We start from the raw sequence: 15,915 nt of genomic DNA on the forward strand, positions 1-15,915 counted from the left end.
AAATAATTCATGATGCAAATCACTGGGAGCATGGATCCTGGAAATCCTACCCTTCTTTATCTGCAGTATATAACTGTTGACACTTAGATTTATCTATTACAGATTACCAGAATGATAGAAGTCATGTCATTTAACCTTTCTACCACTTTATAAATGAGGAATACAAATATAAGTGAGGTGGTTTTCCTGAGTAGTTCATTGTTTACAGAGGACAGGAAATTTCCTGAAGATAATTGAAAAGGAGAAATGAAGGGAAGTCTAAACTTATCAGCTTCTTACCTTCTGTATCATCCCTAGGTTTGGATCTGGTACCCTGGGTGACTGCCTCTCTTCTTTGTCTTTTTCCAGAGGAAGCAGAAGGAGATCCAGGCAATGAAGCGTAAGCTGACCAAGATTGAGGACCTGGGGGAAAACTTAGAAGAGGCTCTGGTCCTGGACATTAAATACAGCACCATTGGGCTGGCTCAGCAGTGGGACCAGCTCTACCAGCTTGGGATGAGAAGGCAGCACAGTCTGGAAGAACAGATCCAAGCCAGGTATTGAGAACCCATGGCCAGGGCTGGGCAAGGGTGTGGGTGGTGTTAGGTATTAGAAACTTAGCTCCAAGAACTAAAGTTTGGGGTACTGTATACAGGAGTTGCTTCAGCGATAGTACACTCACTATCCCCAGAACCGATATTCTCTCTCTTTACTGACCCAGAATGACTATTTCTCTTTTTATAGGAGGCTATTATAAACTGGGACACAGTGCTCCCAAACCCCTGTGTCTACTCACCATCCATTTCTCTGAGTCTATTCACCATCTATGACCTCTTCAGAAAGCATTCCCTTTTGTAAAATTCCCACCGAAATGTCTAGAATGAAATAAATATTCAAAGTATAGAGCAGAAAAGAAAATTTTCATTTTTTTTCTAAATAAATTAATTATATCAGAGCAACCTTTGTTCTCCATAGCTTTTTTGGCAGCATTAGTTATCTGGATCAGAGATTGGCAAACTTTTTCTGTAAAGATCTTGATAATAAGTATCATACAATTTGTGAGACATATAGCCTCTGGTTTAACTACTCAACCCTGCTGCTGTGAAGAGAAAACATCTATTGATAATTCATAAATGAATGAGCATGGACATGTTCCAGTAAAATTTTATTTATGGACACTGAAATTTGAGTTTCTCACCATTTTTAATGTTTAAGGAAACAGACTTCTTCTTTTGATTATTTGTAATCATGTAAAAACCATTCTCAGTTCATTGACTATACAAAAGTGAGTGACTGACTGGATTTGGCCCATGGATCATAGTTTGCCAACCCCTGAACTAGATCACTTGACTAGCATAATAGTCACTAAAATTCCTCTCTTATTTTTATGGCATGTCTTTTTATATTTCTCTGTTTATTTCATGGGTTAATTTTTGTTTTTCCTTTCAGAGACATCACTGGTCTGAGTGAGGAGACACTACAGGAGTTTGAAACAGCCTTCAGGTGAGTATAACTTCATAGTTGATTGGTTCTTTGTTTTCCAGACAATCAGAATGAATTTCCAAGGAACTATTATTTTTTCCCTCAGTGTGATTTAGTAGGATCTTAAATGAAGATGTAGATATGTTATTTAGCTTCAGGTCTTGGCTTTTAGTATGTCTATGGGATTCCTTGATTTTAGGAAATACTTTTACTTTATGTTCAACATTTTATTCATTTCCCTCCATCCATTAGGTTTTAAAAAAAAGTGTGGAACACAGGCAAGCTCTCCACTCAACTGATAAACTTATGGAATGTTACTAAAGCCCCAACTAGCACAAAAATAACTATTCTTTTCTTTTTTAATCTGATTCCTATTAAACTTGATAAAATGTTTTTATTCTTTAGGCACTTTGATGAGAATTTGACAGGTCGCTTAAGTCACAAAGATTTCCGGTCCTGCCTGAGAGGGCTCAATTACTACTTGCCCATGGTGGAGGAAGGTGAACCTGAGCCCAAGTTTGAGAAATTCCTGGATGCTGTTGATCCAGGGAGGTAGGAGGAAAACCAAGGGCCAGACCATAGCAGAGAATGAGGCTTGGTGGGGGGGGGGGGGGGGGGCAAGCACAGAAAGTAAAATCCATAAAATATGAAATTAATTCATCTTGAGAGTAGGAATATACAGACTACCATAAATGAATTGAGCAGCTTTTGGTGCCCTTTTAGGATTATCTCAGAAGTTCATGGCACTAACTCCAACTCAGGCACCAGCTCTGCAATTTGTTCAATTCCTGGTTTATGTTTGATCTAGGAATTTCAGCTGGTTCTGAGAAAGGAACTTGAGAGAATAATTCCTTCCCTTGTGTAAGATCTTAACGAGACATGGATTATTCAAAGGCCAGCTCCTGCGGATGGGGTTGTTGTGTGCTTGTGAGGGTAGGACAGAGTCATAGAGGGATTACGTTATTATTAGAGACCAATTCTTTCTTATACCAAGGACCAAAGAAGATCAGAAATAGAGGTCTTCAACTCAACTTGAAGAGCTTGAGATACGTAGAGACTGGTGCTACTGGAAAATCCCCAAATTCTACCTAGAGAGTCAGGCTGACTGACCCATGTGGAAACAGAGACTAGAACTTAGGAAACTGTTTATTTGGCTGTAAGGGCATGAGGATGTGGGTCAAATAGAGATCATAGCCCCATAGTCTCAGAGAGCTGAGATGGGACAGACACTTGGAGAATCCAGCTTCTCTCTGTCTCTGAGACACTGAGTAGGATGAGAAACGGATCTGCCTTCCTCTTTGTCTTGAGAGGGGACAATTCCTGATCTATTTCTCCCAACAGAAAGGGCTATATCTCACAAACCGACTATACCGACTTCCTGATCGTCAAGGAGTCAGAGAACATCAAGTCCAGCGATGAACTAGAGGATGCTTTCCAAGCCCTGGCAGAGGGCAAGGCCTATATTACCAAAGAGGACATGAAGCAGGTCAGATTCCAGTTTGCATCCACTCTCATTACACTCTCATCATAATCAACATTTTGCTCATCTCAGGCTTGGCTGCCTACTTACCATAGGCAACCACATTCCCCTCCCCAACTTTTTCTCAGATAGTGTTATGCACTGGATATCATTTGCTTTGATCACTCATGTTGTCTTGACACAACTCAAAAACCTACAGTCAACCTCTAACGACTATCAGTGTCAATCCCAAACATGCTACTTGGTTTTTAAGGCTATTTATTTATCCTGTTTATTTAATAAGCCAAATTTAGAGAATGGTGTAAATAGTGCAGTCAGAGTGAGATGGGACTCTTTGGATAAGAACTAAGTTGAAGAGATGAGTTGGTCTTATTCATTAGAAATTATAGATTTCTTTCTATAAGAAAAGCACGTGATAGGACCAGGACTGGCTTCTTCTTCCAAAGTCTCTCCACTTCCTGAGTTTAGGGCATATTAGAAGCCCCAAATAGCCAGCTATTTTTAATCCTTATTACTGTATTTCTTTTTTTTTTTTTTATGTTTCAGGCCCTAACCCCAGAACAAGTGTCATTCTGTGCCTCACATATGCAGCAATACATGGACCCACGGGGCCGAAGCCAGCCTGCTGGCTATGATTATGTTGGCTTCATCAGTTCCTACTTTGGCAAGTGATAAGCAGCTATTCCTGGGTCAGAGAATCTTGATGTTGTGGGAAGTATTGGGGGATGAAGGAGACAGGCGAGTACAGAGGGTGGAAAGATAGTCGTGTGTGTGTGTGTGTGTGTGTGTGTGTGTGTGTGTGTGTGTGTGTGTGTGTTTTACATTTATTGCAGGACCTGAAAAAATTCTTGGGCTTGGTAGATAAAGGCATTAACAAAATTGGAGGAGAGGAGGCCATGGGTTTATTTTATATGCAACTAGTCACTGCTGAGGGGTATTAAACAAGGTCTCTATTTTTCGTTTGTTGAGTTCTACCTATCCTTATTATTTTGTGTTTTTTCTGATTATAGAATAAAGTATTTCCTTTAAAAAAAGTTTTTTAAAGTTCTTTTTGATAGAACAATATGAAGTAAAATGTTCCTGACTCAATTGGGCTTCTATATTTCTGAGAATTGTACTGTCATCTAAATATAGGCAGCTAATTACACTGTAAATAAATGCTTGGGTGCAGTAGATACATAAGATCCAAAATAAACTACAAACAGCGTTTCTTGAGCTTGAAGTGTGTTTAAATTCTTACATTTGAAAATGGAGATATTTGATATTCTGGGAAACCCCAATATTTTAGTCTATAAAATGGAATCATACAGAGAAGACCAGCACAGCACACATTTTCTTCTCAATCTGTCCATTTTTCATACTTCCCCATTAGAGTGAATGTTATTACTCTCAGAACAGCAAAATATGGGCATGGCAGGTCTTCTTTTTGTCCTGTATGTCCCTGAATTTTCTCCAAACTTTTAATGTGATAAAAAGAATCTTTGTTTTGATTTACTTTTATCTCCTATTATTGTTAAGAGTCAGTAGAATTTTTATAGAATTAAGGAAAAAAACAAATGACCCAATTTTGTTCCTATTTATGGCTGAGTAATACTCCTTTATATATATATATGTACCACATCTTCTTTATCCAGCCATCTTTTGATGGATATTTAGGTTGCTTCCACGGAGTGAAGTAAGTCAGAAAGAGAAAAACGAAGATCGTATATTAACGCATATATGTGGAATCTAGAAAAATGGTACAGATGAACTATTTGCAGGGCAGGAATAGAGACACAGAGGTAGAGAACGGACATGTGGACACAGAGGGGGAAGGCGAGGGTGGGATGAATTAGGAGATTAGGTTTGACATAAATACACTACCATGTGTAAAATAGATAGCTAGTGGGAACCTGCTGTATAGCACAGGGAGCTCGGCTCGGTGCTCTGTGGTGAGCTAGAAGAGTGGGATGTGGGGGAAGGAAGTCCAAGAGGGAGGGGATATAGGTATACATATAGCTGAATCACTTTATTGTACAGCAGAAACTAACACAGCATTGGAAAGCAATTATACTCTAATAATAATAATAAAAAGCTCAAAAAGAAAAAAGAAAAGAAAAGAAAAAAAACAAGAGGTGGTGCTATTTCCAAATAATTTCCAGACCAGGTTTGATCTGAACAGGTTTGAATGCTGACATTCTGTTCTGACTTGTAAAAATTTATGCTGTCATTTGCTTGTGAGAAGACTTAGTTCATTTCTTTGCTCAGTATGAAACTGCCTAGCTGTTTTTGTATCCTGCAGGAACAGTCTCCACCTCCCAATCCATGTATATTGCCACTTGGTTACCATTTCAAGTCTCAATCCCATTCTTTGTATAGAAATTAGTCCTTGCTAAGGGACAAATCCTGTCACAGGAGCCATTTAAAGAAATGTTGGTTAAAACTATAAAGCTGTCTTTGCTGCTAATAATGTATAAGTGTTTCTAGTGATTTTTGCTTAAACGATTGGGTACTATGAAGTATGACAATAAAAAAAGTATTTCAAAAAATGTTCATAAATGTCTAAATTGTGTTACCAAATTATGAGTTACCAAATATGATTACAGTTGAAAATATTCATAGCCCAGTAGGCCATCAAAAATCAGTATCATTTAATATCACACTGCCCGAATACAGAAAATCTAAAAAATGTATGTTTGTAATAACCAAAGGCAGAGGTGACTATGGTTTTATTCTTCTCCTGAACCCTGCCAAGTATCTGTAAATCCTAAATCAGATTATTAGGCATGTGGTGAGTCTTTAAGGCAAAGGACCAGTAGTACCATCTCATAAAAAGAGATTAATAATATAGAAGCTAAAGAAGATAGTATTTATCTAAAGAATCAACAGAAATTCCCCAAGAAGATGGTACTGTTAGAATTACATACAGCATCTTCTGAAATCAGATTCTGACCACCTATGCACTCAAGCAAAAAATGGTAATATGGGAATTATCATACATAACTGTGGACTATAAATATTCAATTTATAATATTATAACAATTAGAACTTGTATCAAATTTTCCTCTTGATCTCAGGGTTAAGTTCCTCATATTTCAAACGGATCTTTTCTTGACCTTCTGTTTACTTACTTTGAACTGGAATCCCTGCTGCTCCTTGGTAACTCTCTTCTTTACAATTTATAGAGGGGAGCCTGCCTCTGGGACCCAGCCCTGTGGCTACATTCTTGATTTTTCTTTTATGATTCCTACTGCTTGGTTGGGACCCAAATACTATTCCACTCTTAACAGAACTCTCTCTTTTACATTTTATGGGCTTCCCTGATGCTAAACATTTGCCTGGAAGCCATCTGATTCTTTTTTCCTATAGCCTGATCCATTTCCCAGTACCTACTCTTCTCAGGTCTCTGGATCTAGGTCCATCTTCCTACACTCTCCAGTCAGACGCTGTGCCAGGTAACAGCACTTTACTCTTCTTTGGCTGGTTATATCATGAAATATAAGATGCTGGACACTGCCGGCGCTGGCTTCTGCCAGCATGATCTGGGTAACAAATATGTCAGGCTAAAGTGATACTGCCTAGAAACTCCAAATAATAAAATATGGTCATATTGGGTGTTTCATGTATGGCCGACTCTGTTCTAAAGATTTTATCTTAATCATCACAAAAAGGCCTACAAAATAGATACTGTTAAAATTTCATTTTGCCATTGAGAATGGAGGCACAGAAATGTTAATAAACTTCCTCTAGATCACACATCTAAAAAGTGGCAAAGCTAGGCTTTAAACTCAGGAAATCTGACTCCAGAGCTTTATGGAATTAATTGTCTCTTTAAAGAACCATGAGTTGGCGCTTCCCTGGTGGCGCAGTTGTTGAGGGTCCGCCTGCCGATGCAGGGGACACGGGTTCGTGCGCCGGTCCGGGAAGATCCCACATGCCCCGGAGCGGCTGGGCCCGTGAGCCATGGCCGCTGAGCCTGCGCGTCCGGAGACTGTGCTCCGCAACGGGAGAGGCCACAGCGATGAGAGGCCCGCGTACCAAAAAAAAAAAAAAAAAGAACCATGAGTTGGGCATATGTGGTCATGTTCACATCAGAGGGACCTCTGCTTTGCTATGTGTATATGTGTGTATATACCTGGGAGGAGGATTTGTTCTTTTTAAGCACATGGCCATATTTGTTATCAAGGGAGGGAATTTGAATCACCTAGGCACATTTTGTAAACTATTCCTGCCTGTCACCTCAGATCAATTGTGCCAAGGTCTATGGAGATGGCTCCCAGGAACATATACTGAAAGATCCCTCACGTGATTTAATACCCTTTCATACTTAAGACTACCACATTTGGAAGGTAGATTGACCTTTGAGTATTACATAGCAAGTTTTAGAACATCTTTACCCATCATTGCTGAGTGTGCATTTAGGGAATGTTATGCTAGATGAACTGAATACATTTTGGAAATGAATTTGCTCAAATACCTCAATGCAATGAGGAGATTACTTCCAGACCTAGTGAAAAGGAGCCTAGAGTACATGGCTTTTCTCCCCTAACCCAAGTCCTTTCTGCCATTTAACTAAATCTCCTACTTCTCTACAACCTATTCTCTTCTCTTGGACTAGCTTTCTTCCTGCCAAATTTGATTTCCACTGAATTCTCCCTAGAGGATGTGTTTCTTCCCTGAGAGCATGGAAAATTATGGATTCCTATCTGAAAAACATTCCCCCAATGTAAGTTCTTTCCTCTCTCTTAAGTCTTGTCCCACTTTTAACTCATTGAAGAATCACATGAGTCCTACATTTTCAGAATCTCTTATGTTTCCATTTCTTTCAGTTTCCAATACCTCTATCCTTGTTCAGGTCTTTTTGCTTTTCTTTAAATGATGGCAATGGATTTCTTACTGATCTTCTTGGCTCTGTTTTCTGCTTGCTGAGATTTATCATCCTCTCTGCTGCTGGATTAATCTTCCTAAATCACTTCCCAGATTCAACTCCACTCTCTGCTCAAAGGTATACTGTGTCCTATCTTCCACTACCGAAAGCATCAAGTCTGAAGCAAGGTATTCACAATGCTCTCCTCAAAGAAATCTTAACCCAAGTTAACTTCACCCATCATTTGTGAGATATTTTTGTCCCTCTGGACAACTCACCACACTGTAATAAGCCTATATTGTCTTGCCACTGAGACTGTAGTTATTCTGTTCTGTCTTCTTAGAATATATGTACTTTATTTCCACTTACTGCATTCAAAATTTACTCATTCTTTAGGAACAAGTTCAAGTACTACCTTAGATATGAAATCTGCTCTGATCCTCTACCGAGAATAACCTCTCCCTAAACTAAAAGCCAGTATCACTTTGCTTAGCACATTATTAATAGTAGCAGCTGACATTTATTGGAAGATTATTATGATCCAGTTATTGCACTAAATTATTTGCACGTATGACCCTGTTTAGTCAGGAACACAAAACTATGAAGTTACAACCATTTTACAGGTGAGGACTTTGAAGCTGAGAAAGATTAAATAACTTACCCAGGGTCACACTGTAAGTGGCAGAATCTGTATTCAAACTCCTTCCTGACAACTGTGTGAATTCATTCCACCTTTTCTTATCCCTAGAAATGTCTGGTACCATGCATGACATATTGTGAGTGGAAAGTAAAATAGGCAGGATAGAGAGTTCCACCATAGATTCTAAAGAGTAGTATCCATACTAGGGAGTGACACAAGTGAAGAGGTCCTCACACCCAAGATTAGGAGGCCATTAGAGAGCAACAACTATTATTGAGGAAAATAGGAAATAAATCTATTTTCTGAAATAGAAGTTATACAACTAGAAGAGCCAATTAAAAAGAAGAGGGCAAAGTAATAATGAGCCAGAGATAAAGAAGACAACTACATAAAAAGATTAAAGACACCTTTTGGGAGAGAAAAATAATAATAACTGACCTCTTCATTTAGGAAAGCATTCAAACTTATTTGTCAACCTGATAGTCACTGAGTTTCAGATCTTGGAAGAATATTATTGGTCAGATAATCTAATTATGTAATGATTTTAGAAATCTCTACAGTATCCCTGGCCAGCCCTGCTTTGAACTTGGGCACTTGAAACTCCCCTCATCTTGTTCAGCTCAGTTAGAAAATTCTTAATGAACTGGGATTCAGGAACTAAGTGTGGTGTATGCGAGGCTGAAAGTGAAAATTCAGATTCTGAGATCAGTGAGAGTTAAGCACAGTAACCAGAGCAGGAAGCCCTGCATCTGCATTCCCCAGAAGCCCTGGGGGGGCATGCAAGAGACAGGATGGGACTCTCTTGGGGAATTGGAGGTGGGGTAGCTTTGGCCTAAAGCCCTGAATATCTGGCCCAGTGGCCTGTGTTTCTGGTGTATGTCCAGCCTACATAGAGGAGACTATCCCATTATGGTAGCCTTCATCTTTTACCCAACAATCTCCCTCAGAAAGCATTTCTCAGGGCTGGATGCACAGCCCGATTTCTTAGACTATAAACAGTGGGATTGAGGAGAGGAGTCACCACAGTATAGGTGACAGCAATAAGGTGGTCCCGCTCAAGAGGGTAACTGGCTTTTGGTCTCAGGTACATGAAGGAGGCATAGCCATAGTGAACAATGACCACTGTGAGGTGCGAGGGGCAAGTAGAGAAGGGCTTCTTCCTCCCCTCATTGGAGGGGATCCTCAGGATTGCTGTCAGGATGTAGGTGTAGGAGATAGTGATGAAGGAGAAGGAGACCAGGAGGACCAACAGGCTGAGGATAGGATCCCTAGCTCACTCAGACCTGTATCTCCACAGGCCAGGCTCAGCACGGGCAGCGTGTCACAGAAAAAGTGCTGGATCTCATGGGAGCTGCAAGTGGGAGGTGGAAAATGACCAGTATCATTCCCAGCCCAAAGAGATACCCACTCAAGAAGGAGGTGCCAACCCGGCTGGCATAGTGTAGTGAGGCACAGATGGCTACATATCTGTCAAAGCCCATGACAGCCAGGAGGAAGCAGGTGGTACAGACCCACGAAGCGGAGAAGAACATTTGGACAGCACAGCCCCCATAGGAGATGGCCTGCCCACCCCTGACCAGGCTGGAAAGCATCCTAGGGATAATGCCCAAGGTATAGCAGGTCTCAGAGAAAGGTAAGAAGGAAAGGAAGAGGTACATGGGGGTGTGCAGATGGCTGTCAAGCCTGATGATTGTGATAATAAAAACATTGCTGATCAGGGTGAAAAGATACAGGGAGAGGAACAATGCGAAGAGCAGGATCTGCAGTTCCCCAAAGCTAGAGGAGCCCAGGAATACCAAGCCCCTGCAGAAGGTTGCATTGGTCTGCTCCATTCTGAGTGACATCCCTGATAGATTTGATTCTTTCCACCTTGCCAGAAGATGCCTTGTTTCTTTAGAAGGCAAAATGAGGTGGATTCTCATTTCTTTGTACCTGTTGTAACTCAAAAAGAAAACTCTTTTTTAGACAGCAATAAACTTCAGAAATACACTTATTAGACACATGGGTGTATGGATCTATTCTCACATGTGTATATGTGCATACATGACTACAAATATACACAATATGCACATATGTGCACATACATACATGACTACACATATGCAGGCACATATATACATGCATACACATACAAAGCACTCACACATAATTATGCACATTTTACACATTCAAAACTCTGCACTGGTTAGGGTCTGCAGGGAAGGGGAGAGGCAGCACATGGAAAGGAGGGCCTGTGGAGTGTAGAGTTCTGGACTATGGTGGAAAAGCAGGAAATACAGTGAAAAGCCATTCCAAAGTGACCTGTTAAAAATTAAATAGAGGGGGAGAAACCAATATGACAGAGTAGAAGGACATGTTCACTCCCTCTTACGAGAACACCAGAGTCACAACTAGCTGCTGGACAATCATCAACAGGAAGACACTGGAACTCACCAAAAAAGATACCCCACATCCAAAGACAAAGGAGAAGCCACAATGAGACAGTAGGAGGGGTACAATCACAGTAAAATCAAATCCCAAAACTGCTGGGTGGGTGACTCACAGACTGGAGAACACTTATACCACAAAAGTCCACCCACTGGAGTGAAGGTTCTGAGCCCCACATCAGGCTTCCCAACCTGGGGGTCCGGCAATGGGAGGAGGAATTCCTAGAGAATCAGACTTTGAAGTCTAGTGGGAATTGATTGCAGGACTTCAACAGGACTGGGGGGAACAGAGACTCCACTCTTTGAGGGGACACACAAAGTATTGTGCGCATCAGGACGCAGGGGAAGGAGCAGTGACCCCAGGGGAGAATGAGCCAGATCTACCTGCTAGTGTTGGAGGGTCGCCTGTAGAGGCGGGGGGTGGCTGTGTGGCTGTGGCTCACCATGGGGATAAGGACACTGGCAGCAGAAGTTCTGGGAAGTACTCCTTGGCATGAACCCTCCCACAGTCTGCCATTAGCCCCACCAAAGAGCCCAGGTAGGCTCCAGTGTTGGGTTGCATCAGGCCAAACATCCAAAAGGGAGGGAACCCAGCCCCACCCATCAGTAGACAAGTGGATTAAAGTTTTACTGAGTTCTGCCCACCAGAGCAACAGCCAGCTCTACCCACCACCAGTCCCTGCCATCAGGAAACTTGCACAAGCCTCTTAGATAACCTCATCCACCAGAGGGCAGACAGTAGAAGCAAGAAGAACTACAATCCTGCACCCTGGGGAACAAAAACCACATTCACAGAAAGATAGACAAGATGAAAAGGCAGAGGGCTATGTACTGGATGAAGGAACAAGATAAAACCCCAGAAAAACAACTAAATGAAGTGGAGATAGGCAACCTTACAGAAAAAGAATTCAGAATAATGATAATGAAGATGATCCAGGACCTCGGAAAAAGAATGGAGGCAAACATTGAGAAGATCCAAGAAATATTTAACAAAGACCTAGAAGAATTAAAGAACAAACAAACAGAGATGAACAATACAATAATTGAAATGAAAACTACACGAGAAGGAATTAATAGCAGAATAACTGAGGCAGAAGAAGGGATAAGTGACCTGGAAGACAGAATGGTGGAATTCACTGCTGCGGAACAGGATAAAGAAAAAAGAATGAAAAGAAGTGCAGACAGCCTAGGAGACCTCTGAGACACATTAAACACAACAACATTTGCATTATAAGGGTCCCAGAAGGAGAAGAGAGAGAGAGGACCAGAGAAAATATTTGAAGAGATTATGGTCGAAAACTTCCCTAACATGGGAAAGGAAATAGCTACCCAAGTCCAGGAAGCACAGTGAGTCCCATACAGGATAAACCCAAGGAGAAACACACTGAGGCACATAGTAATCAAACTGGCAAAAATTAAAGACAAATAAAAATTATTGAAAGCAGCAAGGGAAAAATGACAAATAATAAACAAGGGAACTCCCATAAGGTTAACAGCTGATTTCTCAGCAGGAACTCTACAAGCCATAAGGGAGTGGCATGATATACTTAAAGTGATGAAAGGGAAAAACCTACAACCAAGATTCCTCTTCTTGGCAAGGATCTCATTCAGATTCCATGGAGAGATCAAAAGCTTTACAGACAAGCAAAAACTAAGAGAATTCAGCACCACCAAACCAGCTCTACAACAAATGCTAAAGGAACTTCTCTAAGTGGGAAACAGAAGAGAAGGAAATGATCTACAAAAATAAACCCAAAACAATTAAGAAAATGGTCATATGAACATACATATGGATAATTACCTTAAACATGAATGGAATAAATGCTCCAACCAAAAGACACAGGCTTGCTGAATGTATACAAAAACAAGACCCATATATACACTGTCTACAAGAGACCCACTTCAGACATAGGAACACATACAGACTGAAAGTGAGGGGATGGAAAAATATATTCCATGCAAATGGAAATCAAAAGAAAGCTCAGTAGCTATACTCATATCAGATAAAATAGACTTTAAAATAAAGAGTGTTACAAGAGACAAGGAAGGAGACTACCTAATGATCAAGATATCAATCCAAGAAGAAGATATAACAATTATAAATATATGTGCACCCAACATAGGGGCACCTCAATACATAAGGCAACTGCTAACAGCTCTAAAAGAGGAAATCAACAGTAACACAATAATAGTGGGGGACTTTAACACCTCACTTGCACCAATGGACAGATCATCCAAAATGAAAATAAATAAGGAAAGAGAAGCTTTAAATGACACAACAGACCAGATAGATTTAATTAATATTTACAGGACATTCTATCCCAAAACAGCAGATTACACTTTCCTCTTAAGTGTGCACGGAACATTCTCCAGGACAGATCACATCTTGGGTCACAAATAAAGCCTCAGTAAATTTAAGAAAATTGAAATCATATCAAGCATTTTTTCTGACCACAATGTTATGGGATTAGAAATGAATTACAGGGGAAAAAACTTAAAAAACACAAACACATGGAGGCTAAACAATACGTTACCAAACAACCAAGAGATCACTGAAGAAATCAAAGAGGAAATCAAAAAATGCCTAGAGACAAATGACAATGAAAACACGATGATCCAAAACATATGGGATGCAGCAAAAGCAGTTCTAAGGAGGAAGTTTATAGCTATACAAGCCTACCCCAAGAAATGAGAAAAATCTCAAGTAAACAATCTAACCATACACCTAAAGGAACTAGAGAAAGAAGAACAAACAAAACCCAATGTTAGCAGAAGGAAAGAAATCATAAAGATCAGAGCAGAAATAAATGAAATAGAAACAAAGAAAACAATAGCAAAGATCAATAAAACTAAAAGCTGGTTCTTTGAGAAGATAAACAAAATCAATAAACCATTAGCCAGACTCATCAAGAAAAAGAGGGAGAGGACTCAAATCAATAAAATTAGAAATGAAAAAGGAGAAGTTACAACAGACACCGCAGAAATACAAAGCATCCTAAGAGACTACTACAAGCAACTCTATGCCAATAAAATGGACAACCTGGAAGAAATGGACAAATTCTTAGAAAGGCATAACTTTCCAAGACTGAACCAGGAAGAAACAGAAAATATGAACAGATCAATCACAAGTATTGAAATTGAAACTGTGATTAAAAATCTTCCAACAAACAAAAGTCCAGGACCAGATGGCTTCACAGGTGAATTCTATCAAACACTTAGAGAAGAGCTAACACTCATCCTTCTCAAACTCTTCCAAAACATTGCAGAGGGAGGAACACTCCCAAATTCATTCTATGAGGCCACCATCACCCTGACACCTAAACTAGACAAAGATACTACAAAAAAGGAAAATTACAGGCCAATATCACTGATGAATATAGTTGCAAAAATCCTTAAGAAAATACTAGCAAACAGAATCCAATAACACATTAAAAGGATCATACACCATGATCAAGTGGGATTTATCCCAGGCATGCAAGGATTCTTCAATATATGCAAATCAATCAATGTGATACACCATATTAACAAACTGAAGAACAAAAACCATATGATCATCTCAATAGATGCAGAACAAACTTTTGACAAAATTCAACACCGCTTTATGATAAAATCTCACCAGAAAGTGGGCATAGAGGGAACCTACCTCAACATAATAAAGGCCATATATGACAAACCCACAGCAAACATCATTCTCAATGGTGAAAAACTGAAAGCATTTCCTCTAAGATCAGGAACGAGAAAAGGATGTCCACTCTCACCTCTATTATGCAACATAGTTTTGGAAGTCCTAGCCCTGGCAATCAGAGAAGAAAAAGAAATTAAAGGAATAAAAATTGGAAAAGAAGAAGTAAAACTGTCGCTGTTTGCAGATGACATGATACAATACATAGAGAATCCTAAATATGCCACCAGAAAACTACTAGAGCTAATCAATGAATTTGGTAAAGTTGCAGGGTACAAAATTAATACACAGAAGTCTCTTGCATTCCTATACACTAACGATGAAAAATATGAAAGAGAAATCATGGAAACACTCCCATTTACCATTGCAACAAAAAGAATAAAATACTTAGAAATAAACCTACCTAGGGAGACAAAAGATCTGTATGCAGAAAACTATAAGACACTGATGAAAGAAATTAAAGATGATACCAACAGATAGAGAGATATAAAATGTTCTTGGACGGGAAGAATCGATATTGTGAAAATGACTATACTACCCAAAGCAATCTACAGATTCAATGCAATCCCTACCAAATTACCAATGGCATTTTTTACGGAACTAGAACAAATCATCTAAAAATTTGTATGGAGACACAAAAGACCCCGAATAGCCCAAGCAGTCTTGAGGGAAGATAATGGAGCTGGAGGAATCAGACTCCCTGACTTCAGACTGTACTACAAAGCTACAGTAATCATGACAATATGGTACTAGCACAAAAACAGAAACATAGATCAATGGAACAAGATAGAAAGCCCAGAGAAAACCCACCCACCTATGGTCAACTAATCAATGACAAAGGAGGCAAAGATATACAATGGAGAAAAGACAGTCTCTTCAATAAGTGGTGCTGGGAAAACTGGACAGCTACATGTAAAAGAATGAAATTAGAATACTCCCTAACACCATACACAAAAATAAATGCAAAATGGATTCGAGACCTAAATGTAAGACCAGACACTATAAAACTCTTAGAGGAAAACATAAGAAGAAGACTCTTTGACATAAATCACAGCAAGATCTTTTTTGATCCACCTCCTAGAGTAATGGAAATAAAAACAAAAATAAACAAATGGGACCTAATGAAACTTCAAAACTTTTGCACAGCGATGGAAACCATAAACAAGATGAAAAGACAACCCTCAGAATGGGAGAAAATATTTGCAAATGAATCAACAGACAAAGGATTAATCTCCAAAATATATAAACAGCTCATGCAGTTCAATATTAAAGAAACAAACAATCCAATCCATCCAAAAATGGGCAGAAGACCCAAATAGACATTTCTCCAAATAAGACATACAGATGGCTAAGAAGCACATGAAAAGCTGCTCAACATCA

General features: G+C 39.6%; 2 protein-coding genes across 5 annotated transcripts in view; one reads left to right on the top strand and one right to left on the bottom strand.

Moving 5' to 3' along the window:
• SPTA1 (spectrin alpha, erythrocytic 1) overlaps positions 1–3,613 on the top strand; it is a 65,957-nt gene extending 62,344 nt beyond the window's left edge. For all 4 annotated transcript variants that reach the window (XM_060286426.1, XM_060286431.1, XM_030841872.2 and 1 more), the window contains exons 47-51: positions 349–536; positions 1,429–1,482; positions 1,867–2,013; positions 2,803–2,947; positions 3,488–3,613. In XM_060286426.1, coding sequence (XP_060142409.1) covers positions 349–536; positions 1,429–1,482; positions 1,867–2,013; positions 2,803–2,947; positions 3,488–3,613 — 660 coding nt within the window. The remainder of the gene's footprint in view (positions 1–348; positions 537–1,428; positions 1,483–1,866; positions 2,014–2,802; positions 2,948–3,487) is intronic.
• Positions 3,614–9,346: 5,733 nt separating this feature from the next.
• LOC115844670 (olfactory receptor 10Z1-like) lies at positions 9,347–10,271 on the bottom strand. The gene is given in 3 exon segments (XM_030842022.2): positions 9,347–9,690; positions 9,693–9,785; positions 9,788–10,271. Coding segments are annotated over 3 exon segments (921 nt in total).
• Between the last annotated feature and the right edge of the window lie 5,644 nt (positions 10,272–15,915).

This window comes from Globicephala melas, chromosome 1 (genome assembly GCF_963455315.2).
Source record: "Globicephala melas chromosome 1, mGloMel1.2, whole genome shotgun sequence".
NCBI lineage: Eukaryota > Metazoa > Chordata > Mammalia > Artiodactyla > Delphinidae > Globicephala > Globicephala melas.